The sequence below is a fragment of the Macrotis lagotis genome, chromosome 2 (assembly GCF_037893015.1).
Source record: "Macrotis lagotis isolate mMagLag1 chromosome 2, bilby.v1.9.chrom.fasta, whole genome shotgun sequence".
NCBI lineage: Eukaryota > Metazoa > Chordata > Mammalia > Peramelemorphia > Peramelidae > Macrotis > Macrotis lagotis.
In genome coordinates, this window is record NC_133659.1 from 172,818,775 (window position 1) to 172,845,614 (window position 26,840).

The 26,840-nt window shown below is 35.9% G+C and overlaps 2 protein-coding genes across 2 annotated transcripts in view; one reads left to right on the forward strand and one right to left on the reverse strand.

Moving 5' to 3' along the window:
- TRIM37 (tripartite motif containing 37) overlaps positions 1 to 17,415 on the forward strand; it is a 155,909-nt gene extending 138,494 nt beyond the window's left edge. The window contains exon 25 of the mRNA XM_074223592.1: positions 16,684 to 17,415. Within this exon, the coding sequence (XP_074079693.1) occupies positions 16,684 to 16,735 (52 nt within the window). The 3' untranslated portion in view covers positions 16,736 to 17,415. The remainder of the gene's footprint in view (positions 1 to 16,683) is intronic.
- PPM1E (protein phosphatase, Mg2+/Mn2+ dependent 1E) overlaps positions 1 to 26,840 on the reverse strand; it is a 220,678-nt gene that overhangs the window by 30,694 nt on the left and 163,144 nt on the right. The window contains exon 2 of the mRNA XM_074223596.1: positions 6,770 to 6,888. Within this exon, the coding sequence (XP_074079697.1) occupies positions 6,770 to 6,888 (119 nt within the window). The remainder of the gene's footprint in view (positions 1 to 6,769; positions 6,889 to 26,840) is intronic.

A 26,840-nucleotide genomic window follows, 5' to 3' on the forward strand; every position in this document is an offset into this window, starting at 1 on the left:
GTCCTCTTTGGAGTCCCCATGCGGAGTTTCCACTTCTTCTCTTCCCTCCTGGTTCCGCCCTCTGGGGCCAAACAGGACAATTTAATTCCTTTGTTCACATGACAGCCCTCCAATAATTAAAGATAGCTTGAGTCTTTTCTTTTCCCCACTAAACATATCTAGTTCCTTTAACCTACACTGACACCATCTGAACTAAGAGTCCTTTGCCACCCTGGTTGCTCTTCTCTGGACACTTCATCTACTCAGTGCATATCTTAGAACATTTTAAAAACTAAACACAGTACTCTGGATAAAGTCTGAAAACAACACAGTATATGGTAAGACTATAGTTTCCTATTCTGGAAACTATACTTCTCTAAATGCATCCCAAGGTCACATTAGCTTTTTTGATGACCACATTGTACTTCTGTCTCTTATTGAGCTTCTTCTCCACTAAAACCCCTAGATCATTTCCAGAACAACTGCTTTTTAAACTTGCTTTCTTCATCATATTTTAGTTAAATTCGGGTTTTTTTGTACTCAAGTCCAAGACTTTACATTTATCACTACTGAAATTCATCTTATTAGATCTAACCAAAAAGGTCTAACATGATCCTTTTATCATCATCTATTTTGTTTGTCATCACGTCTAGCTTTATGTGATTTGCAAACTTTATCCAAGTCATAGATTAAAATGTTAAATAGCACATGACACAACACAGATCCCTGGGATACTCTTAGAATGTTTGAACCATTAAGAAGTACTCTGAGTTTGTCCATATAACTAGTTTTGAATTCATCTTCTTATATTATCTAATTCACATCTCTCCATCTTCTCCAAAAGGATAATATTAAATTCTTTATCAAAAATTTTTGCTCAAATCCAGATAAACTACATTCATAGCATTTCCCTCTTCTACTGAGAAGTAAGGTTAGTCTGGCATAACTTGTTCTAATTAAGCCATGCTGGTTCTTTGTAATCACCACTTCTTTCTAGATGTTTGCCAACCATCTCTTTAATGCTCAATTCCAATGTTTAAACAAGAATTGAAGACAAATTTATTGCCCTACAGCTTGTAGTCACAATTATCTTCTCTCTCTTCCTTCTTCAATCCCTCCCTCTCTCCCTCTCTAACACTTGCTCTTCCCCAATCTTAAGGGACCTTTCTCATTTTTTCATAATCTTTTTACATATCATTGATAGCATAGCAAATCACACTTGCCAGTTCTTTCAGAAACCAAAGATATAGCTCATCTGAGATCAGTGACATGAATTTTTCAAATGCATTTGATGTTCTCTTATTATCTACTTATCTTGAACATCAGTTCCCTATTAATCATTTTGTTCTGTCACTTCTAGAGTAAAGGTCATTCTTCCTTGTTGCAGAGATAAAAGAAACAAAATATAATTTGAATGGCTCTGCCTTTCTCTCTTGTTAATTGTCATCTCATCTATCTTATGCAAAGGTCCTTTCCATTCTTTGGTCTTCCTTTACACACCTAATATAAGTTTAAAAAACAACAACAACAAACCAAAACAACAAGTCCTTTTTGTTGTTTTTAGCTTCTTTCATCAGCCTCAGCTCATACTAAGTTTTAACATTCCTGATACCTTTGAGAAGACATAACTACCCTTCAAAATTCATTCTCTGATTTTTCTTTCATCCTCTGTAAATTTCTTTTTAAAATTCAAGTTAGTTGGTGAGTTCCTGATTACTCACATTATTCAGAAAAATTTCATTTTTCTCCTCAATGTAATTATTTCCCTTTGTGTCCTCAGAATTTTATTCCTAAGCAAGGATTAGTTCTTTTTGGGAAGAGAGAGAGAGAGAGAGTGAGAGCGCAACAGCAGATGTCGTGATAACTTTGCCAGGATTGTGATGTTCCCCAGACTCCTCATTTATTTCTTCTCTTCTGTCCAGGTAGTTGTTGGTATGCTCCAATGACAAAGTCACTTTGTTTCTTCATCCTTTGACCTTCTCCATCTATATTGCAGTCCCACCTTCCCCATCCACTTACTCTTTTTCTTTTTCATAAAGAAATCTATATCCAGAGACACAATCCAGTCATATAGCCATCTCCCCAAGTTTCCATGATACTGATGAGATCAAATTTGCTTCCATACACTACTTACTGATACCTATATCATATCAGGAATCCTAACTTCACTCTAGAATACATTGATTTCAGGTGAATCAGTTACTGTTAGTTAAGAGGAGACATTTGCTTCAAGAGAAACAATTCTTTATTCTTAGATATTTTTCCCTACCAAGAATAACTTGGAGAACAGAGAAGTGATACAAGTCTCCTAGATGTCTCCTAATTTTGTTTGCTCTTGTTTCCAGGGCCCTTTATTAAATGACATACTCACTGTCCAAAGAGCAATTCTCTTCATTATTCATTTTCTTTATATTCCTCAGAATCTAACTAATCTGGTTTGATTTTTTTCCTGTAGCAAATTTAAAGTAAATGTCCAAAACTGGACAAGCAATTCTAACCTTAACTGGGTCTTTACTTATGTGGAAATCCTTTTATCCATTAAATACTGACTCCCTATCACTTTCCCCAAGATAGTTGTTCTAAACCTCCTCCTCTCTTTAAGCTTCAGCTCACTTCCTTCTTCAATTCAACATTCCCCTCCTCTGAGTAAATCACCTCATCTCTTAGTGAACTGTGAAAACCAGTCTTCTGACATGAGTTGCGCTAACTCCTCAACCCTTTGCTTCCCATTCACTCCAGTCTTTTGGATCTTAGTTGAATAACACTATAAACCAAAGAATCCCTTTCTTTGATATTATAACCCCCACAAGCTACCTTCTCATCTCATCTTTCTTCCCTAAACATTTTTAGCTAGACTAGTTTACTTCCCCCATTAGTGCTTCTTAGTTTACTACTATATTCTTCCAATGTCCTAAAATCTGGCTTACATTCACAATCCTTTCACTAACAATCTTAAAAATTTTTCTTCTCAATTAAATTTTATCAAGACATTTTTAATATTGCCTCCCAGAAGGCAAGCAATTTGATATAGATTATGCAGTGCAGTCATGCAAAACATTTCTATATTAGCCATGCTACAAAAGAAAACAAAGACCCCTCCAAAAAACAATCCCATAACAATCTAGAATATAAAGAATAAAAAAATATGCTTTGATCTGCATTTAAACATTATTTCTTTCTCTGGAGATACATAGTATTTTTCATCATAAGTCCTTTGGGTTGTCATGGATCGTTACATTGCTGAGAGTAGCTAAGTCATTCACAGTTGACCATCAGACAGTATTGCTATTGCTATATACAATGATCTTCTGGTTCTGCTCACTTCACTTTGCATCAGTTCATATAGATCTTCCTAGGTTTTTCTGAAACCATTCTGCTATTCATTTCTTAAAGAACAATAGTATTCTACCACAATCATAAACCACAATTTGTTCAGCTATTGGTTCTTTTCCTTTTCCTTTGATCTCTTTATGTCACAAATCTAGTAGAGGTTTACCTGGGTCAAAAAGTATGCATATTGTTTTACTCCTTTGAGGCATAGTTCCAAATTGCTTTCTAGAATGACTGGACCAGTTCACAACACCACTGACAGTGCATTAATGTCTCATTTTTTCCACATGTCATTTTCCCTTTCTGTCATGTTAGCTAATCTGATAAGTGTGAGGTAGATAATCTTAGTTGTTTTTAATTTACATTTCTCAACAGAGAGAGTATTTCTTCTTATGACTATAGAGTTTTGATTTCTTCTTCTGAAAACTGCCTGTTGAAATCCTTTGTCAGTTTATCAACTGGTCAATGACTTGTATTCTTATAAATCTGACTCAAATATTTGACTATATGTTTGAGAAATTAGGCCTTTATTAGAGAAACTATCAATAATCTTTAATTGGCAATGCCAATAATTTTTTCTTGGTTCTTATCCCTCCTTGACTGTTCTGCAGTTTTAGATACTGTGAACTCTTCCCTCCTATCCATTTCTCCTTTGGCTTTTGTGATTCTCCCTTTTTTAGTTCTTTTCCAATCTTTCTGACCAGAATCCTGACATTTATTTATTTATTTTTGGTTTTTGTTTTGTTTTGTAAGGCAAAGGGGTTAAGTGACTTTATGCAAGGTCACACAGCTAGGTAGTTATTAAATTTTTGGGGTTTTTTTTTATGTTTTTGCAAGGCAAATGGGATTAAGTGGCTTGCCCAAGGCCACACAGCTAGGTAATTATTAAGTGTCTGAGACCGGATTTGAACTTAGGTACTCCTGACTCCAGGGCCAGTGCTTTATCCATAGGTAGTTATTAAGTATCTGAGGCCGAATTTGAACTCAGGTGCTCCTGACTCTAGGGCCAGTGCTCTATCCACTGCATCACCTAGCTGCTCCCTACTCCGACCAGAGTCCTAAGCTAGTTCTTTATTCTTCTGCCACCTCCTATGTTTGAACATTCCTCAAAGATCTCTCTTTTAGCTGTCTTTCTTTTCTATATTCCTCCAGGGTGATCTCTTCTGTTCTCACTGGTGTCAAAATAATCATGTTTGTAGATGGTTCTCATGTCAAATTATCTAGCTCTAATTTACCCCCCCCCACTCCATTTCCCATCCAATTACCTGCTGGACAACTTCACTGGCACCTCAGGCTCAACATAACTCATATATCTCTCCTCCTCCTTCCAAAACATACCTCCACTTCCTTATTTCTGCTAAAAATATTATCATCCTCCCAGTAACCTAGATTCAAAAACTTTCATATATGTCTCTTCCCATTCCCTCATTCCTGGGGCAGCTTGGTGGCACAATGGATAGAGCACTGGCTTTGAAGTCAGGAGGACAGAAGCTCGAATCTAGTCTCAGTTCTACCTGTGTGAACTTTGGCAAGTCACTTAACCCTGATTACCTTTCATCCAAGTCCATCTCTAGTCATCCTGATTCCTATCTGGCCACTGGATCCAGTTGACTCTAGAGGAGTAAGTGAGACTGCTGACTTAGCACAGCATCCCCCTCACTCAAATCCAGTTCATGTGCTTGTCATGGCATCACCTCATGGTGTTGTGGTCTCCATCAATAATGAAGGACAAACATCATCATCCTTCATTCCCTCATGTCTAATCAATTGAAATGTCCCTGTCAATTCTTCCTCCACAACATTTTTCACATCTGTCCCATCTGTTCCACTTGCTCAGCTGCTTCCCTTCTTTGAACTTTTTTGGTCAAAGTCTCATCTGCTCTCATCAGGAGAATTGAAATACCCTATTAGTTCTTCCTCTTAAACACAGCCTTAACACACTAAAGTAATCTTAAGCACAGGTTGGACCATATAATTTCTATTTACTTATTTATACTAATTGTTCCTCTAACTTCAATTGACATCTCCCTCAATGCACAGGTCATTTTTCATGTCAACAAAGGCACTCTCCTTATTTCTGCCTTCCTTCCAGCCTCAGCTCCACTGCTATCTTATCTGTAAAGCATGTGATGAGTCCCAACTAAAAGCTTCTCTTCTTTCTCCCCATTCTTTCTCAGACAGAATATAGAGTCCTGTAAGTGGTGTTTTAGACCTCCCATAATCTGACTTTTACCTTAGGAATTTTATATTCCAGCTAGACCAAACAGTCATTTCCCAAACCCCTGCCTCTATGGCTTCACATGGGTTGTTTTACTTCACTGAGATACTCATCCTCTGACTCTTGGCCTTTCAGAATTCTTGTTTTCCTTCAAAGCTCAGCTCAGTGACCTCCTCCTCCTCTGCAAGGGTTTTCTGATCCCCACCCCAATCCAGTTTGCTTTATATTTTAATTTGTTATGTGCACACTATTTATTGCAGTAGATTATAAGTTGCTTGTGGGAAGGGACTTTTGCTTTAGTCACTGTATCCGTAGAGAAGACACTTAAATGTTTGTTGAATTGAATTTTATTTGTCCATAGCTATCTCATAACTCCTTGAAGTTAGAAATTGGATTTGTTTTTTTATTAAACTTTTTATTACTGGGCCTAGAATGGTAAACATATTGGGTCTTAGGTTAATGTTTTACAATGAAAAATTGCCATATTAGATTATTTTGAGCTGAAAGGTCTCTCATTTTCAAAAATATCAACATTTCCTTAGAGGCACTCATGGACTGAATAAATTCTTGCCTCTCTAAGACATTGACAAATCTATTGTGCTCCTTTGCCTGGGAGGAAAAAACCTACAATAGCATCTCAAAAAGTTTGAATTCTATAGCTACTTCACCAGTGATTGATAGGTTTACAGTTGCATTTAGGAAGCTTTTTTTATTCTTTACATTTTTTTTGGTATGTTACATTTTCAGTGCTCTATATGCTTGATTTATTGAATTTATTGTACTTTAAGTTACAAAACTTTATATTTATTTTGCTCCCAATTAAACTCAAATCAGACACAAACTAAAAAAATACTAAAAACCTGACAGGTCCCTTAACTTATAATTAATGCTCTTTAATGCTTGACCAGTAATTGGCTAATAATACTTTCTCTTCACTCTCCTCTCTCCATTTGTGTAGTCATCAGTCTCTTCTACTACAGTTGTCATTGTAACTGTCTCTTTTCCGCTAGTGGCATAGTAACTTCCTTTACCTCTCTCCCCTCTTCTGAATTTATTTACAAAAACTGGAAGATATTTTTTCCTCCTCAACTAGTTTTTTAAAAATGTCTCTCTCTGATAGCTAATATGAATTCAAACCATTATTGATGAAATACAGCTGAATATATATTTAAATGTCATTTGCTGTGGGTCACTTTGCATAACAACATTTTAGTATTTCAAATAATATATAGAGCTACTTACCCACAGTTCCTTCTGTGCCATCTGTTTCCTTTGGTATATAGTACATAGAAAGATCACTCTGAAGGACTTCATCTGATGTTGCTCTGGCTAAAGCAGCAGCCAAAAAGGAAGGGCAATTACTGAAAAAGATAAAAGGAAACCAGTTTTTAGCAAGAGTTAATAAAGCAATGAATTTCATATAAAGCTGAAGTCATTTCAAAACCAGAAGGGATATAAGGTAAAAGACAGAAAGGTCCTATATGTTCCAAAATATTCATAGTAGTATTTTTTGTGGTAACAAAAGTAGAAAGAAAGTGGGAACTCAGATTGGAGAATGGTTGAAAAAAATGTGAGATGTGAATATGGAATATTATTCTGCTGTAAGAGGGATTCAGGGAAATATGGGGAGGAAAATGAATGAATGCAGAGTGAAAAAAGGACAACCAGGAGAACAAAAATACATTAAATGCAATGAGGTTAATAAAGATAACATTAAAAATCAGTTTAATTCAGGTGAAATACAAAAGTCAATTATGGTCTCAGAGAGGTGAATGAGAGAGAAAAGAGAACAGAGAGAGAAGAGAAAGAGAGAGAGAGAGAGAGAGAGAGAGAGAGAGAGAGAGGAAGAAGATATAGATATACTGGAGTTTTGCTTAACTGTTTTTCTTTGTTATTGGGAAGGATTCTACATGTCAGGAAATGATTGTGAAATTAAAAAGAAATGGGCATCGTAAAACAAAGGAGATGCAGTAGCAATGGTTAAATCCTCTATTGTTGAGAAAACATTAAGAAAGTGTCCCTTTCATTATGCCATATCAAAAGAGATACAAAGATTAAGAGGATGGGCCTTCTTGCTTTATTGGAAATTATAATCTATAGGGGAAATTAATAGGATCTCCACCTGTGGTAGGGTATCTAGATGGTACAATGGATATAGAGCACTAGGCCTGGAGTCAGGAGAACCTGAATTCAAATATAATCTAAGACACATACTAGCTGTGTGACCATTATAATGAACTGGAGAAGGAAATGGAAAACCACTCCAGTTTCTCTGCTAAAAAAATGCCAAATGGGGTCACAAAGAGTCAGTGATGACTGAAATGACACAACAACTACCACCACCTATGGTAGGTCCTGTGAAACCCAGGGAGTTCTGGGGCAGTGTATATACTTGAATGGTTCCTAACAAAGAGTTTATTTTTCTGAATAAATCCAATAATTCTAACTAGAGCCCCTAATTTTTGGGTGAGTCTAGACCATTTAATTCACTGATATGGGAACTTCTAGAAAAGAAAACTCCATCACTGCAATTAACAATTTTGCGTAATTTTTAGTTGTAAGCTAGGGCTAGTAAGAGGTTAAGAGTCTAGCTCAGGGTCACAAAGCTATGAAGTATATTTGTGGGATCTGAACTCCCAAGTCTTATTGACTCCAAATCAAAAATTCTCAGTTGTTAATTAATCCTCCTTAATTCCTTGAAGTGTTTATAAAAGTTTATAAAAGTTGTCTTAGTTTTACTTTCTTGATTTTACTGCCGTAAGACTGACTTAGGCTCGGGGGGGGGTGTATTCCCAAATCATCTTTTCTGTACAATCACACCCCCCTACACACACACACACACACACACACACACACACACACACACACACTCACTCTCACAAACACACATCCTCTCGTCTTCTTTGAGTTAAAAAGGAAACTTCCTTCTTCAATTTTCAATTGCTCAGCTCTGAATTCATAAAGTGATGTTAAAACTTGAGAGCATTAAGCATCAGATCCATTAGTGACAGATGTATCATCTGCAAGACACTTTTAGTCCCTGTTAATTTTTTTTCTCTTTTGTCAGACAGAATGAAAATATTTTCAGTGAGGTAGGGAAGAGGATTAGCTGACTAATACCTAGAGAGATGTTCAAAATCATGCCAGACACTTTATCCACATAGCAATCCCCATGTGACAGAAAGCTATAAACTAAACCTGAATCTTTTCTCATGGTTTTGACTTTGAATTAAAACAGTTATTATTTCTGAAAAATAAAATTTTCAAATATAATTTAAAAGTCACATCAGAGAATGTTTGATACCAGTTAAACAGAAGCATATCCTGTCATTATTAAGAGAATTTCCAGGAGTGACTAATGTGCATTAACTGCCTCCATTTACCTTTTCTCATACAGTGCTAGGAAGATTCTGATATAAGAAATTTTTATGTTTGAGCAAATATAAAATATGTCTGGGTGGGGGGACGGGAAGAGGGATCAAGACATAGACCTCTGGACCTGAAATTGAGAAGACTCCTTCCTGAGTTCAATCTGGCCTCAGATACTTACTAGATGGGTAACCTTGGGCAAGTCAGTTTGCCTCAGTTTCCTTGTTGGGAAAATGAACTGCAGAAGGAAATGGAGTATCTTTTCCAAGAAAACTCCAAATGGAATCACCATAAATCAACTGAATAACAACAAGATATTTCTGACAAATACTGTTAGGGAGGGAGGAATGATTTAGCAAATTTCACTGCATTGGGATCTCTGTGAACTTTGTGTTAGGTTCTTTGGGAGGATTTCTGAAAAATAGAAAGTTTTGACTAATTCAGTCATTTCTAATCCAAGTAGAAAAAAATTATGTTTAATTAATCATCTGAGGGATGCTCATGGCCTCAGAGGCCATGAAATTCAACCCCTTCATTTTACAGATGAAAAAACTGACACCTAGGAAAATAGAGTCATGTCCAAAGTGGGAAATATGGATATTTAAAATATGCAACAACTGCTCTGTAGTTTGTGGGGGGTAAATTTTGACCACTTAATTCATTGGTATGGGAACTACCAGTGCAGAAACCCTTCCACTAATACAATTAGCAACTCCTCTGTAATTTGGAGTAACCTAGGCAAAAATTTGGAAATTGAGAGGATACCAATCAATTGGGTAATAACTGAAAAAGCTGTGATATATGAATGCAATGAAATATTATTGTGCTATCAGAAATGATGAGCAGGCAGATTTCAGAAAAACCTGGAAAGACTTACATGCACTGATACAAAGTGAAATGAGTAGAATCAGAATACTGTACATAGAATGCACAACAATGTGTGATGATCAACTAAGAATTATTTAGCTCCTTTTAGAAATATATTAATCTAAGATAATTCCAAGGATTTCTTCTTTTTTAAAATTATTTATTTTACAAAAGTCTTGGTTTTTGTTGTTGGTTTTTGCAAGGCAAGGGGGTTAAGTGACTTGCCCAAAGTCACATAGCTAAGTAATTATTAAGTGTCTGAGGTCGAATTTGAACTCAGGTCCTCTTGATGCCAGGGCCAATGCTCTATCTACTGCACCCCCTAGCTGCCCCCAATTCCAATCTGGATCCATGGAAAGAACTGAATTGAGATAAAAGTATACTATTTTTACTGTATTTTTTTCCTTTTAGTTTTTTTCTTTCAAAACATGATGGATATAGAAATCTGATTTACATGATTGCATATAAATAATCTATATCAAATGGCTCACCATTTTGGGAAAAGGAAAGGGGAAGGAGGAAGGAAGGAAAAACTATAACTCAAAATTTAATAAAAATGAATTTAATTGGGAAAATAAGAGAGCGAGAGAGAAAGAGAGCGAGAGAGTGAAAGAGCGAGAGAGAATACCCTAAAGACAGCAGGAGATTAAGAGATTTGTTGCCCAGGTTTTCAGAAAATCATTCTTTGGTTTAGAAGTCAAAGCACCCAGTCAATCCTCCTAGCTATATGCAGGTAAATGTAATAATTCTATATTGTGGATCATTTGATCATTTTTAATCTAACACAAAACTAGTCAGTGTCTGAGTGGGGTCTGAATCTAGGTCTTCTGTTATTTCAACTCAGAAATTCTGAGTGAGTTGTTAAGTAATCCTCCTTAATTACTTGAAGTAGACAAGAAAAATGACTTTTTATAAAAATTATATAGGTGGTAGAGACAAGATGTCATAGCTGATTAAGAGTGGGATTGAGAATTAGAAAAACATGGATTCAAGTCCAGTCTTTGGCACAAACTGACTGTGTGATTATGGATAGCTATCTTAACCTCTCAGTGCCCCATGCAACAACATTCAAAGACTATAAATTACAGATGAGTTACTGTTTGTGTCAATTAAGGGGACATTCCACACTGGGAGTTCCCATACCAATGAATTAAAAGGTCTACACTTTTCCTCTCTAAACTTCATTCATATACCCACCCATTACAAGTTATTCTACATTATTCATCATCCCAACCATCAAAAGTTTTCTATCCTCATAAAAAACAAATCCATTAAAGAGAATGAATGCTCATTTAGAATTTTGTTCTTTGGTTTAGACCTCAAAGCACCCAAATCAATCCTCCTAGCTATATGCAGGTAAATGTAATAATTCTATCTTATGGACCATTTGATCATTTTTAAATCTAGCATATCCTCAACTGAGAAGAGAAATAAATCATTCATCAGCATTTTATTTATACTTCATTTGGAAAGCTAATCATTTTAAATAGGATGTTCTTCACCAAAGCCAGTAGTGACTCTGTGTATATAGCAATGTATTAGTACTGAATTTCCCATGGTTTTGCTCATAAGAGGCTCTCAGGTTCAATAAAATTGTCACATATTGACACCCATCATCAAATTATTATTTTTTATTTTTTAGATTTTAGTTTTTGCAAGGCAATGGGGTTAAGTGGCTTGCCCAAAGCCACACAGCGAGGTAATTATTAAGTGTCTGAGGCCAGATTTGAATTCAGGTACTCCTGACACCAGGGCCGGGGCTCATCATCAAATTATTAAAGGAATTGTGCGAATTGAGTGAACCATCCTGATTCCATCTTATGATTCAATTCTGAATCTAGTTCAGTTCTCTTTCTATTCAATTATGGGTCTAGTCTAATTTAGACCAAAAACCCAGTCAAGTCCAAAGACTGATGCAAGGAGTTTTCTCACAATTATACATATCAAACAACCCATATGTCTTATCTGAAAAACTGGTCCTATACTGGTCAGTTACTATTTCCTTGTATTTTTTTTTTTTGGATACAGACACTTGGCTCTCCCCTTTCCAACCTGAAAGCCATTAATCTTTCCTCCAATAAGAAATCAGATTACCTATTCATATATCTTTGTTTATAATTCTGTTAATTTTTTCAATGCATAAAAATCTGTCCTCCCCAGTATTCAGGGTACAGTGCCAAGCTGAGAAGGTTTGGTCCTGATTTGTTATGCAATTGGCATGCACTGCTTAATAAATTGATAAGTTCAAACCTATTTCCTCAGTTATTCCAGATTTCATCTATCACATTATCTGATACTACTTGAAGGCTAATAAATAATTATCCTTCACACCAGAATTATGCATGGTCCTTCAACTCAACTGACATTCACTGAAATCTTTGTTACTGTGCTACAGTCACAAATGTCCTAATTATTTATCCCTGTTATTAATAGTAACTAAGTATTTACTCTTTAGTCACTTCACATCTTTTAGCCTAACTTGTCATCTTGTTTGTATTATTTAAAAAAAACACACAAAAGAAAACATAAAACCAAAACCTGCTTAGAAGAATATTTTATGATTCACAGAAAGAAATTGACTGTGTTATAATGCACAAACCACACACCTTCTGTGGGCTCAGTCTTTAATCATTGTTTACACAAATTAAAATTTTTTTTGTCAGGTTTTTTCCCCTAAATGAATCATTTTGTAAAAGTCAAGCAGTGATATAGCAGAACGTTAAGGCAGACACAGATGTTCTGTCATTATAAAAGCATGAAAATCATTCTCCAAATCTGTGGATTAGCACTATATTCCTTGCCGAATATGACAAATTTCAGAAAAGAGCATGTTAGTTTTCTATGTAAGACATGACTACTTTCCCATTTAGACTTCACACTGGCGAATGTGGATTCAGCGACATGGACTACATTAAAGGAAACCTTTAGGATTTCCCCTAGCTGCAGTGAACACACAATTTGATTTTTTTCCTCCTTGTAGTCTGCCTTTGAGCAATCAAGGAAAGATCCTCATAATTATGACAATAACTCAAACCCTCAGTAGGCAGTGGTATCCTTCAATTCACACCACGTGCTATCTGTTTTGCCACAGGGTCCAGAAGATTAGATGCAATTTCAGGATCTAATCAGTGACACATACTGACTCTGAAGACTAGATATGTGTGGTTTCATACTGAGTGAGCTGACACTTTCTGGGAGAGAATCAAAATTACAGCATTTAATAGTTATGTACAATCTTAGAGAGTGAGAGTAATGAGAGTAAGAGTCAGAAAACTGGTCCCAAGTCTGCTATTAAATAGCCATATGACACTAAGCAAATAACTTAATTTCTCTGGGCTTCTGGTTCCTCACTTGAAAAATGAAGGGAACTAGATATTTTTAAAATTTCTTTCTTGTTCTAAAATATAATTCTAAATATCCAGAATGTCAGAGTACTTTAATGAGTTGGTTTATTAAAAGTAATAGAAGTGACAAAAATAATAACTTGCATTTCTATGGCAATTTTAGGGTTCAAAGAACTCCTGTGTGATAGGAAGAAACTGAAACTCGGAGAAATTAGTCAATTAAGAATAGCCCAAGTAGATGGTTAACAGAATTTTTCCCCTCAGACTCTAAGGACTATGTTAGATACACAAAAGCAGGTATTAATGAGACCTCTTCCACACCAGAGAACACAAATTTTAAGGCTGCAAACGGAACTCTTATTCTAACCCAAGCCAGGCAACATTTTCATTACAATGCCAAACCTACACAAGTCACTAAAGACATTATTAGATAAATTAGAGGTTTGAAAGAACAGCCTTCCTGACACTGGTAGTGTGGGTGGTCTGCGTAACACCCACAGCTGCAGTTCAACAGTCTTGGCATGGTATTGCTAAGGTAATAAGAGACTCTGAAGGTGGGAAGTTTCCATCAATTAACTTTGAGAGAAACCATCTGAAGCAGACTCAACTCAGCCCACATGTTGAGATGATGTTATCTCCTCAATGTGCCCTTGTTCTAGAATGACAGTACTGAAATTATTAAAAATTTATGATCACTTCCTTGGAATTATTCATCTGTGTGCTAAGTCTAGAATAACACACCAAACTAAAAATAAAAGGAAAATTTGCCACTATATTGAGATGTATTAAAATGGTTTAGTATTCTTTATCAGTTCTCATCAGATAAAATAGGGCCCAAATCAGGGAAAACAATTTTTTTCAAAGATGCTTTTTTCCCAATCTAGTGACCATCAATGCTGTCCCTTCCCCAGACCCTCAGAGTGAATTGATAGTGATATGTGCCAATCATATATTTTCTCAATAATGTTTCAGCTTTCTCTGCCTATGTACTGTTGACTGTATATTTTAGAAACATTCCTCTTTGACCATCATGGCATAAACCCTAATGCTTGTCAGTGTTGTTTACCAACTGTTTCACATTGACAGGTTGACACTCAAAAGGGATGGAGATAAGCATAGAAACCTGGGTAATTTATTGAACAATTTAATTTTTACTTAATTTCAAATGGATGATAGATATGCATTACAGTGGACAGTCTGCTACCTCAGTAAGACAAGAGAATCCCTAACATCAGCTTCTTCCTTCCTAGTTCCCTTTTGCAACCAGAAATAACAAAGGTACAAGTCCCTCTTTTCCTGTTTTGTTTTCTGTTTTACATGTTGCCATGGAAGACTCTCTACACATTGGGTGTAACACTTATGGCAAACTTATGGGAGGACATGTATAAGAGTCACATGAGATGGGTAGGCATGGGCAGGTTGTGATTTGCATCATTGGAAGAGACATAAAAACCCATGAGATCACAGTTCCATCTGAATAGGCTAATCTGTGCCTTGGCTTCTTGGAAATTTTATGAGCAGACAGTATGTTTTTATTCAACATTTAGTCCTGTGTACATATGTGGTTAAGCAACTTGAACTAATATCAATAAAAAAATAGCTGATGCCAATCAGGGTCATCTTTACTATTCTATTATCAAAACAATTTATTTAAACTGGTCTCAACTTTATTGCAGTCATTACTGCCTTTTAGTAAGAAATAATATTCTTAAATTTCAAGTGTGCATGAACCAGTCAACAATTTTGAACAATAATTTTCAGGAGAAGGGGGAAGCAAATGGATTAAGTATTAAGTTCCTATGATGTGCCAGACTGTGCTTACTGAGGTTGCTACTAGGCTAATCTGTGCATACATCCATCCATCTATCTATCCACCTATCTATGGGATTTTTGCAAGGCAACAAGATAAAGTGATTGCCCAAGGTTAAACAGCTAAGTAAAGTATTAAGTGTCTGGGCCAGATCTGAGCTCAGGTCTTCCTGATATTCCAGGATCCGTACTCTATCCACTGCACCACCAAGCTGTCCCAATTGAGTGCTTTGAATAAAAAAAAAAACTTGCTTACATTGTATTTAGCCATAATTCCCAATTTATGGATTGTCTAAGTTTGGGCTTAAATTGTAGAAAAACCATAGTCTAATAATACACAAATTATATAATGTCATTCTTTCAAAGCAATACTCATAACTTCTCTCATTTATACTATTCTGCAAATACCTGCAAAGTGATCATTTATTTTTGGTCTTCATCTGTATTATCAGTGGCATAAGGAATTCCCAGTGAGGAAACACCCTCAATCAATGTTGATGGAAAACTTGTTCTGAAATTTATAGTCTTAGGCATTGCCTGGGGCACTGGAAAGTTAAATAATTTTTCTGGGGTAAATATGGCCAGTATATATTAGAGGCAGAATTTCAGAGTATCCCTGACTCTGGGGGCTGTTTTTCATATACTTATAGACTCTTATTGGCAAGGGGACTAATGGGAAAATGTAGTTTTTCCCAGATGGAAGGAGAGAGGAAGCTGGGAAAGTTGGATTTCTGGAGAGAAAGACCCAAGGGTACGGATGGACACAAATGCCAGAGGTCAGTCAATTGTCAACGAAAGGTGCTACAACTCTGGGCAGATTAATCCAAGATCTGCCTCAACAGAATTTTGTTCTTTCCTTTACTGTCACTGCTATTAGGACCTGATAAATTTATTCCCTCTCATAGCCATCTAGCAATCCAGGGTCACTGACCTTCAGTTTTCTGTGCTGGATCACTTTTGTTTATTTGCTGTATGAACTTCTACAATGAGTTTTGGTTCTAGGTAACTTCAATTTATTTTTTATTGCATTCTGGGTTTTATGTTGTTATTGTTGTGAGGCAGTGGGTTGAAGTGATTTGCCCAAGGGCACAGACTTGCTGAATTTGAACTCAGTTCCCTTGACTCCAGGGCTGGTGCTCTTAACCACCGTGTCACCTAGTTGCTCCCTTTTTATTGTATTCTGAACAAGTGTTTGCTATGAAGGAAGGCTGCACAACAGGGAACCTGTGAACCAAAAGGGAATCCATGGACTTAACTGAGAAGCTAAATTGGAACTCTGTCCTTGAAAATACAAAGAGTTTTACATTAGACCTGGGAGAAAATTCAACCACTCATTGGCAAAGCTACCCAGACCACATTAAAAGGAAATTTGGAAATATTTTTTTTAAAGTAAATTAAAGTGCTATAACAAAAATAATGCTAATTTGTGGTTTTTCTAAGTCAATTTGCAGCCAACAGGGTTCAGTTTATATTTAAATTTAATCCCACACTGCAAGGTGATTTGCCCAAGGAAATACACTTTATTGATGGCATAGTGAAGATCTTTTTCTAAGATCTTAGTGAAGACAAAAATATATCTTGTCTAGCTGCCCATCTCCTACACTTTGCTGTGGATTGCACAGCTTCTCTCATAGGCAACTAGTGAATTCTATTAGACAGAAAGATAAGCAAATACCTACTATTTAGAATAAATACATTCTGATCCATAAACTTACTAAAAAAGATCTAAATCTAAGTCTGTGACTGGGTCCTCAAATTTAATTTCAGATTGCAAGAAATTAGATTACTCTATTTCCTACACCGAATACATATTCAATGAAATGAAAGATGCTTATCTAAAAAGACAAGTCATAATTCAGGAGATGGAACAGTATGGAAATATTTGGCCAGTAAGAGAGGAGGAATTCCAATAGAATGATCAATGGGTAAGAATTGAATTCTATTCTTTCAATGTAATTTATTCACTCTATAAGCTTTGGGTTTTTTTGAAATTTGTACTGTCCATGCCTCCAGTTTCTTTTTCCATACAATTTGAAACTTTACAAAGTCTCTATGTTTCCCTCTGTTCTCCCAGACTACATCACTCCTTTTCAATTTCTTTCCTTCATAGTCTTGACCCTGTTAGCAACAATGTACCAGAGTCAGCTTGTATTGGTGCTTCCCACATTCATACTCATCGATGCTAGCCCCATTACCACCACCTCTTCCATTGTGCTTCCTATCATTCTGTTAGCAAATTGACCTTCATATTAGACTGTTCCTTCCCCATTACCTTGTATATAGTTCTATGGATGCCCTTTCCCTGCTTAATAGATTGAACACATACTGGGGAAAGGACACTTTCATTTTTGTCATTGTATCCCCAAGCATCTTGCAGATTACCTGGCATGCTGGAGGAACTTATAAATGTTTACTGAATTAAAACCCTTCTTAGATTAGCATTGAAGGCTATCTACAATTGGTTCCTACCTACTTTTCAAGATTTTATTCCCCATCACATATTTCTAACCTAGTATTTTTTTCCTGTGTTTGATATACCAACTATGCCCTAGGTTGCTATGAGGCTACTTTGGGGGATATTTCATGGGAATGAGGCCAGAGGAATGTTGGCCAGAGTAAGGCTCCCATTTAATAGAATAGTTTCCTTTGTTAATTAATTCTGGGGGCAGCTAGGTGGTGCAGCCCTGAAGTCAGGAGTACCTGAGTTCAAATCTAGCCTCAGACAGTTAATAATTACCTAGCTGTGTGGCCTTGGGCAAGTCACTTAACCCCATTTAGCTTGCAAAAATTCTAAAAAAAAAATTAATTCTGGCAGCTATTGGACTCAAAGTGCCTTCTGGGGCCTCCAAGTTGAGCAAAGCCTTATTAACCTACCCCAGTTTTAGCTTAGCTTCTTCATAAACTAATTTTAGTCAAACTGGATAATTATCATTATCCCCTCCACAGCATGATTTTTCTCCATTTGCAATTTTGATATATTGGGTTGGCCTAAGAAATTAAAGAGGAATTTGAGTAAAGTTTTGCTGAAGCTGCAGACAATATGCAAAGGCCAGCAGATGACACAAAGCCTATAACTTAACCCAAATTTTTACAGTAAGGTCTTGTAAATACCCCATAAAAAAAGAAAAAAAATCAGATTTCTTTTCTGATACAAAGGGCCAAAAAATTTTATATGGATTTTCCAGATTGTAAGGGCTCTGTGCCACTAATTTTCATGATGTAGAAGGGATAACTGTTTTTTGAGCCTGATATACAATCCTTACTGTATATACCAGTACAGGCTGGATTGTGTTTCCTTCACATCCTTGTCTCACAGGATTCTTTTCTTCCTTCAAGGGTTTAGGTGCCACCCTCACTGGTGAGCCTTCCCTGGTCCCTGCAATTTGCAATGATCTTTTGCTTCTCAAATTGTGTTATAAACTCTTCAGATAGACTATACTTCCTTAAATAAGGGACACTTTGTCTTTTAAGTAACTTTAATATTTAAACCAGCATCTTGAACATAAATAGGAGTTAAAAAAAAGTGTTTGTTGGATTAATTTGCAGCATGAATGTTTGCTCTGAGGAATCTTGCTTGCCTTTAGATTTACTGAGATAACACTGGTATGCATTTACTCATCAGTCAAATGAATGGAAATTTTTAGGTACCTTACCTCTCTTCTGCCTTCTCCTTCCTGCTCCCTAACTTCATGCCAGAAAGCCAAATGAAAGTTCAAGCCAGGCAAATCTTGTAGGCAGGTGACAAACTTCTACCTTCTGCATATATATATATGTATGGGAGATATATATATATATATATATATATATATATATATATATATATATATATATATATATAGAACCAATTATGTAAAATCACAATTTAGATAGCTTATTGGAAAAAAACCCTATTTTTTTCTCATTTTAATAGAATCTTGTTTTTTTTCCTCTTTATTCAATAAAGTGTTTCAGATATGTAAACAGAATCCAGCTTAAATCTCAACTGAGTGAAGGAAACAAGCAAAAAATATCATGTGATACCCCAGTGACATATTATTCAATTGTATTTGATAGTTAATGTTTCTGTATGAAAAGGTAGGAGAGGCAGCTAGGTGAAATAATGATTAGAGCACTGGGCCTGTATTCAGGAACACCTGAGTTCAAATCCAGTCTCAGACACCTAATAGCTGTTTGACCCTGGATAAATCACCCAATCTCAATTTACCCCATTTCCTTAAGTGTAAAATGAAGATAAGAGCAGCTATCTGCCAGGATTAGGATCAAGTAAGATAATCATTTAATAGTGCCTGGCTCAGAGTAGGCATCATATAAATGTTTATTCCTTTCCTTTCTTTCTCCTAGGACAGCACTGCAGTTATATTAAGGGAAAGATCATTTAAAAAGTCACAAACACACTAAGAATGACAGGACAAAAGATGAGTTGAAAAGAATTATAAGACAGCATCTTCTGCAACAACAGAAAAGCTCTTTTCCTTGTAAAGAGGACAGGCAGGTTCTTATACAATGGCAATTGCACCCCATAGAGCATGGGTAGGAGAGGTGGACTAAAAAAAAGGGTCATCTCAGAGAACATGTGCTGGAATCCATGTAAACTTCCAGGGACTGTATAGTTCCTTCTTTCAAAAGTTTCTAAATAAATTTTATTTTGCTTTTTTAAGTTAATGAGCATTTATTTTCTCTCTTTTATTTTTATTTATTTTCACTTGCCCCCCCTCAAAAAAAAAGGAAAAACAAACCTTTATAATAAATATGCATAATTAAGCAAAAATTCCTGACTGGTAGGCCAGGCCTAAAAATGTACATCTTTTTCTGCATCTTGGATCTATTAGTTCTCTATCAAAAAATGGGTCAGGCATGTTTCTTCATTAGTCATTGCACTGTTTATTATATCTGGGTGAATGGTTTGACAGTATCTGGATTCAAATACTGCCTCTAAGAGCGTAACATGTATGACCTTGGCAACTCACATCTTTTATAAATTACCTAACCTATAAGTTAATAACCAATAAGTTCTTTCAACTCAAAGGACTGGATCAGACAATCTCCAAGGTTCTTTCCAGTTCCAATAAAATTGTCTATGGCAGTTTTCATCACATACTGACACTGATCCTTACAAATTTTAGCTTTTTCTTTTTGTAGAACAGTCTCACAGATGCAAGAAACACAAACACAAGCGCACACGGACACTTCAATTCACAAAAATTTTACCAGATTTTCCCATCCAATAGTATAAGTATCTTGAAATAGTCACCAATTCAGTTTAACATTTATTAAATGCCTATCAAGTACAAAATCTAGCCATTTTGTGATTAAGTAGATACTATTGTGTTGATAGTTGTTAGTCCATGTCCAGTCTTTCATAACCCCATTTGGGATTTTCTTGGCAAAAATACTGGAGTGGGTTTGTCTTTTCCTTTTCCAGTTCACTTTACAGATAAGGAAATTGAGGCAAACAAGGATAAGTGACTTGCCTAGGAATTCACAGCTAGTAAGTATCTTACTGCTGGATTTGAACCCATTTCTTTCTGACTCCATGCTTGGTTCTTTATCTAAAGTGACACCTAGCTGCCCCATTGTGCTGATAAGAAAGCTAATTACTCCTTTCTGACTCCTACACTCATAGGGGATACATCATTCTTTTTCTGCTCCTCTCTTTGGGTGTGACTTTTTCTTTATTCAACTAGCTCAGCTTTGCTCTTTGGGCATGGCTTTGATTTCTTTTCAGGCCTACTTTAGGGAAGGGGACAATGGAGAGAGGAAATGGAAAAAAGGAAGATGATAGACCTCTCATAACAATTACAAACTACCCTAACCAAAGATATTAAATATTTGTTTAGGAAGCAAGATGGATATATATTTTTCCCTTTCTTCTCTGGGATCATACAAAAATACAAATCACTAAAGTCGCTCTTCAGCTCTGGGCCCCCATTCTGATAAAAAAAGATCACAACAATAATAAATAATCTGTCTCTCATCTCATATGATACCACCTATGTTGCCTCTCCCATTTTACAAGGATACACACAGATCAGCAATCAATGGTTAACCCTTCATTTTGGATAAATGTTTTCTTTAAAAGTAAAACAGCAAAACAAATTCTTAAGACCTATGGATTGGGAATATAGGCTGAGTGTTCTAATCAAGTATAATTATGAATGAAAGTGAAGTATAGAGCCAGAAAATACAGTAAGTCACCACTTATTCTTTTTTCAGCATGGCTCCAAATACTCTGAAGATATCCTTTCTGCATCGTGTGGATACCCAGTCCTCAACTGTCCCTTACCAGTTCATTCCCTGGGACAGAAGTAATGATGATGGTGCTAGGTGACAGCAGTCTTTGTTGCTGCTGCTTGTGCTGGTAAAAATAATAGCAACACTAGTCCCTTACATCTCCTAGCCTCCAGGGTGCTTGCAACTGAAGCTCATTCTACCTCTAAATTCTCTCTCAGGGTTTCTCCTCCATTCACTCTTTCCCTCTCTTAGGGCTTAAGTCCTAGAGATTCAAGTAGAGGACCATCAGAGAATTTCCTGCCCACTAGCAGGTAAATGGTCTCCAACATCCTGTAAAAAGAAAAATGAGGGGAGGCTAGGTGGCATAGTGGATAGAGCACAGGCCCTGGAGTCAGGAGTACCTGAAAAAGAATATGAAACATGCCCAGTTCCTTACCTGAAGGGCACCATGACCATCCCCCACTATTTGTGATGAAGATAGCCCAAATATACAACTAAAAATGATATAACCATTTAGCTTAAAATACAGTAATTTGTAACAATAATACAAAACTTACCTTATTTAAAAAACAAGACTAGAATTATAAGTAATATATTTCTAGTTAGGATTAGAAAATGAATTGTCTTTCAAAACTTTGTCCACAGAAAATTGAAGTCTTTGATGACTGTTTTTTTCAATATATATATATATTTTTTTAACAAAGAGTGAACTGTCAGGAGCTTCATTTTTTAAAACTAGGTTAGGTTAATACAAACTATCTCAATTAAATGAGAACAAGAGTTAGAGAAATTCGGTAATCTGGGACATTTAGAATTCATTGTTTGTAAAGTGCCAGAGTAAAGTTGGAAGCAATATTCCAAAAATAACCATGTTGAGTACTCAAGGCCCTTTCCAACCCAATAACTTTCTTTCCCTAAGCTCCTGTTCCAATAGGCAAACTCTTCCCTCCTCCTAATCCTCCCACACATTTCTAATGTATTCTTCTTGGCAGTACTAGTTCATTCATCTCATAAACTCGAGGCCTCTCTTCCCATTTAAGTTTGGATTCAATCCACTTTTAAAATAATGATCCTAGAGCATAGTTCTACTCTTATTTAATTGCTTGGTACAAAGAGCAAAAGATTTTGGAAGTATCAAATATCAAGTTAACTAAAGTAGTATATTTCATGTAATTTATTGTAGTACCATAGTAAACACAGTTCATCATGAGTATTCCTTTTACTATATTCTGTCAGATTTAGCTTTTGGGAACACTTAACAAAGATCTTGGGTTATTAGATATTTTGTAGAGGATTCCAATGTTTATTCATCATTAATTATAAACTGTTTTAAATAAAAGAAAGAAAAACCTGCTAGAGTGAGAGAAAATTGTAGATTTTATTCATGAACCTTGCAAGATATGGGTGCCTCCCATAGTATGAGGCATGAGGTAGCATTGGAACATCAGGTAATTTATAGTCTTCAGAAACTCTTTCCCCTCTCTTAGGTTTTCATAGGCTCTCAGAGTTTGAGTTACAATCTAAGAGGTCTGCTCATCCCATGACATGCCTCTAATATGACCCCCCCCATCATAGGACTATGATATGCTGATGAACCCCAATCTTGGTCACAGGGGGTGTGTGTGGGATAATATTCAATTACCTAATTGCACAAATTCAGTTGCATTAGGTCAAGATCTCTAGGCCACTCTTGACCAGTTAAGGACTAGTTTCTTCTAATCTTGGGTTTGTCATTTTTGGAATGGGATTAAGAAAACACTCTCCTAGTTTTGTGATTGGCTGGGGCCATTCCTCCTTTGTAACGGATTCCCTAGGGGACCCCCCCCCCACATCCTATGAAGAACAACACCCTACTTTCCTCAACATAAACTCAGGAAGCAAAATGAGAAACAAGAGATAGACAGGCCAACTAGCCCAGTGGGATGCCTGAAACATTTAAAGATTGAGAGAAATGCCTTCATTTTGATGGGTGAATCTTTTATGGAAGATTCTTGGAAAGGCATGGATAAGAATTGTGCAAAAAAAAAAAACAAATTGTGGAAGGGTGGAGGTCTGCATCAATGAAGAATGCACTATCTAAAAAACATGAGACCTCCCATAAAGGGAAAAGTTAGGTTAAAATTAGGTTAAATTAGGTTAAAATTCAAAAGCATGAAATAATAGTCTTTCACTTGAAAAATGATTAAGTAGAAATACTATAAAGAACACTAAATTAATCTGAATGAGAGATTATAGGATGGCACTGAGCATTAAAAGAAAAAGGACATTCTTTTCAACACTTAACATTTATTAAGCACCTGCCATATAATTATACCTACTGAAGGAAGATGCTGCTAAAAATTGCTCATTTTTTTATTTTGAAGTATTATTGATGTTTTCTTTGCAGGTTTTTTAATATCACTCTGAATCTTCTTCCCTTGTAACAAAAGAAGGAAAACTTGATGGTGTTTGACAGTAATTATAATATTCTACCCTTGTCATCTCCCACCTATTAAGATTGGGAAATATATTTTATTATCTGTTTTCTAGGACAAATAACCAATCAATAAACATTTATTAAGCATCTACTTTGTTTTTTTGCTAAACAATGGAGGGGAATACAAGGAAAGGTAAAAGCTCTCAAGGAGCTCAGTCTTAACAGGGGAGACAACATGAATATGTACAAAGTTTATACAAGATAAATTGTTAGTAATTAACAGAGGGAATGCAGGAATTAAGGAATGGGAAGGTCAGATTTAAGCTGAGACTGGAAGGAGACCAATAGGTGTATATAAGGGAGGACATTCCAGACACAGAGAAGAGTTAGTGAAAATGCCCAGAATGGAAGCCAGAATCTTACTTGTTCAAGGACAAGGAGGTTAGAGTATAGGGAAACAAAGTAGTATAAGGGAGGGTATAAAATGTAAAAAGATTAGAAAGGTGGGCGATAGGCTTTGAATGACTGTGGATTTTAGATTTGATACTAAAGGTGATAGGACCACAATTAGTCATTGCAATTAATCTGAATTTAGTTGCCTTTTCATTTCCATTCTTATAGTCACAGTATATACTACGACAAAGTAAACCTACTTACATTAGTCTTCCTAGACTAATGAATTTCAGACTTCTGAATAAATCACATCCATCATTTTTTATGACTTGTTAGTATTTCATTATATTCATAACACAATTTGTCCAGCCATTCTTTGATTGATGAGCAACCATCTCAGTTCTAGTTTTTGTTAACAGAAAAGCACTAGTGCTACAAACATTCTGGTATATATGAGTTTTTTCTTTTTGCCTTTGATCTCCTTTGGGGTATATGCCCAGCAATAGAATCGTTGAGTAAAGCCCAACGAATTCTACTGGTTCCATTTTAGAAGGAACTATTTTTAAATAAGCACCAAACATCAACAATAACAACAAAACCCAAACCTCAATACTGCTAGCAGTTTCACAGGAGCCCAATTACCCTCTAATTTTATTTTGTTTTTTTTAAAAAAAAACATCCACATAAACCAATCCAATGACTGCCATAGTACTTATTACCTGCTGTGAGTAGTCAAATGGCTTCTTTACTGTCAAATTTAGAAAATATACCAAGATAGGGAGAGCAAGAAGAATAATGAAAGGAATAAAAAAGAAAAAAAAGAAAAGAATGGGAATATAAGAAAATACAGCAACTAGGATGGAGGTAGTACTATCATTCTATGATCTTATAATATGTATGCATGGTGTATGATTATACATGTGTATGCAAAATTATCAGTCAGCAAACATTTGTAAGCACTTATGTGCCAGACACTATGCTCAACACTAGAGATAAAAAATACAAATGAGAGAGACCATCTTAGTAGGCTTACATTCTACTGAGGGAACACAGCAAATAAAAACAATGCAATTAAAATCTGAAAAGGTACATGGGAAAAAAATCTTTGTAGCAAGGTTCTTGGACAACAGTTGCATAATCCAAGATGTCTAAGGAACTGAATCCAATTTATAAGAATAAAAACTATCCCTCAATAGATAAATGGTCAAAGGATATGAATAGGCTATTCTCAAGTTATCAATAACTTTATGAAAAAAAATGTTTAAAATCACTAATAACTAGAAAAAGGCAAATTGAAGGAATTTTTTTTTTGCAAGGCAAGTGGCTTGCCCAAGGCCATACAGCTAGGTAATTATTAAGTGTCTGAGGTCGGGTTTGAATCCAGGTACTCCTAACTCTAGGGCTAGTACTCTATCCACTGCACCACCTAGCCACCCCTAAATTAAAGGAATTCTAACAGTCTACCTCACACGTTTAAAGACAGAAAAGGAAAATGATTTTGGAAAATAGACACAATAGTGTTCCTAGTTTGATGGAGCTGTGAATGGATTCTATATATTCTAGAAGGCAATTTGGAGCTGTACCCTAAAAATAGCTAGTATGGTGCACATACTTTTTGACTCAGTAATACCACTAAAGCTAGAGCTATAGCCCAGAGAGAATGAGGAAAAGGACCCATTTGTACAATACCTATAGCAACCCCAAACTGAAAATTTAAAGGGGTGCTGAACTATTTAGGAATGGCTAAACAAATTATGGCATTTGAATGGAATATTATTGTACCATAAGAATAATGAAATATACTTTTTACAAAATATAGAGTAATTGAAAAAAGTGATGTAGAGTGAAGTAAGCAAAATGAGAATAATATTAATAAAGAAAAACAACTTTGAAAAAGTTTAGACTACTGAGCTATGCAATGACAAAACATAATTCCAGAACATCAAATGAAATGCTGCCCACTTCCTTATGGGGGGGGGAGTGAATTCAAAATGTAGAATGAGGCGCATATTTTTAGATGTTGTCAATGAGAGGATCTGATTTGCTTGACCATGCATATTGATTTTGATGGTTTTTGTTTAAAGGGGGGGGGGTGATGTGGGAAATGAGAGGAATAAATACATATGTTAATAAAGAGAACAAAAACAGGAAGAAGAGGTTCACCTAGGGCCTGGTTATCATCTTTACTGAGTTTCTTGTAGAATCCTGGAGCTGCCTTTCCTTAGTGTGTCTATTCTGCCCTCAGCTCCTGGTACAGACAGTACCATGAATCACTGCTGTTCTAGAGACGCCGAGAAGTCCAAATACTCTGACTCTCAGAAGTTCACAAGGGCATGTGCTGGTCAAGGTGGGGGCGAAGAAAAATAAGGTTCTCTTCCCCCCACCCCCCAAGTGAATCCCTCTCTGAGTTTAGCTTGAACTGTTGGGTTTTATTTTGTAGAAGTACCATAAGGTATGAGAGGGCTTCCATTAAATTTATTTTTTATTAGCTGATTCAATAGAAGCCTCATCTGTCAAAGTATTAGGGTTAGCATATCTTAAGAGTCGTTTTTTAAATTTTTTATTTAAGGCAGTGGGGTTAAGTGACTTGCCCAAGGTCACACAAGCAATTATAAAGTGTCTGAGGTCGAATTTGAACTCAGGTCCTCCTGACTCTAGGGCCGGTGCTCTCCATGGGGTTAGAAGGTGTTGATGAACTCAACTGAACTTCCATCCTTACATACAGAGTTTGCTGTCAGTGTGAGAGAGAGGTGGTGTGTGTGTGTGTGTGTGTGTGTGTGTGTGTGTGTACTGAGAAAGGTATAGAAAACTTTTTCAAAAGAAATATGTTAAAAAATCTAGAATAACACTTTGCTTGGAGTAACAAGTCTTAATGAAAAGTCAA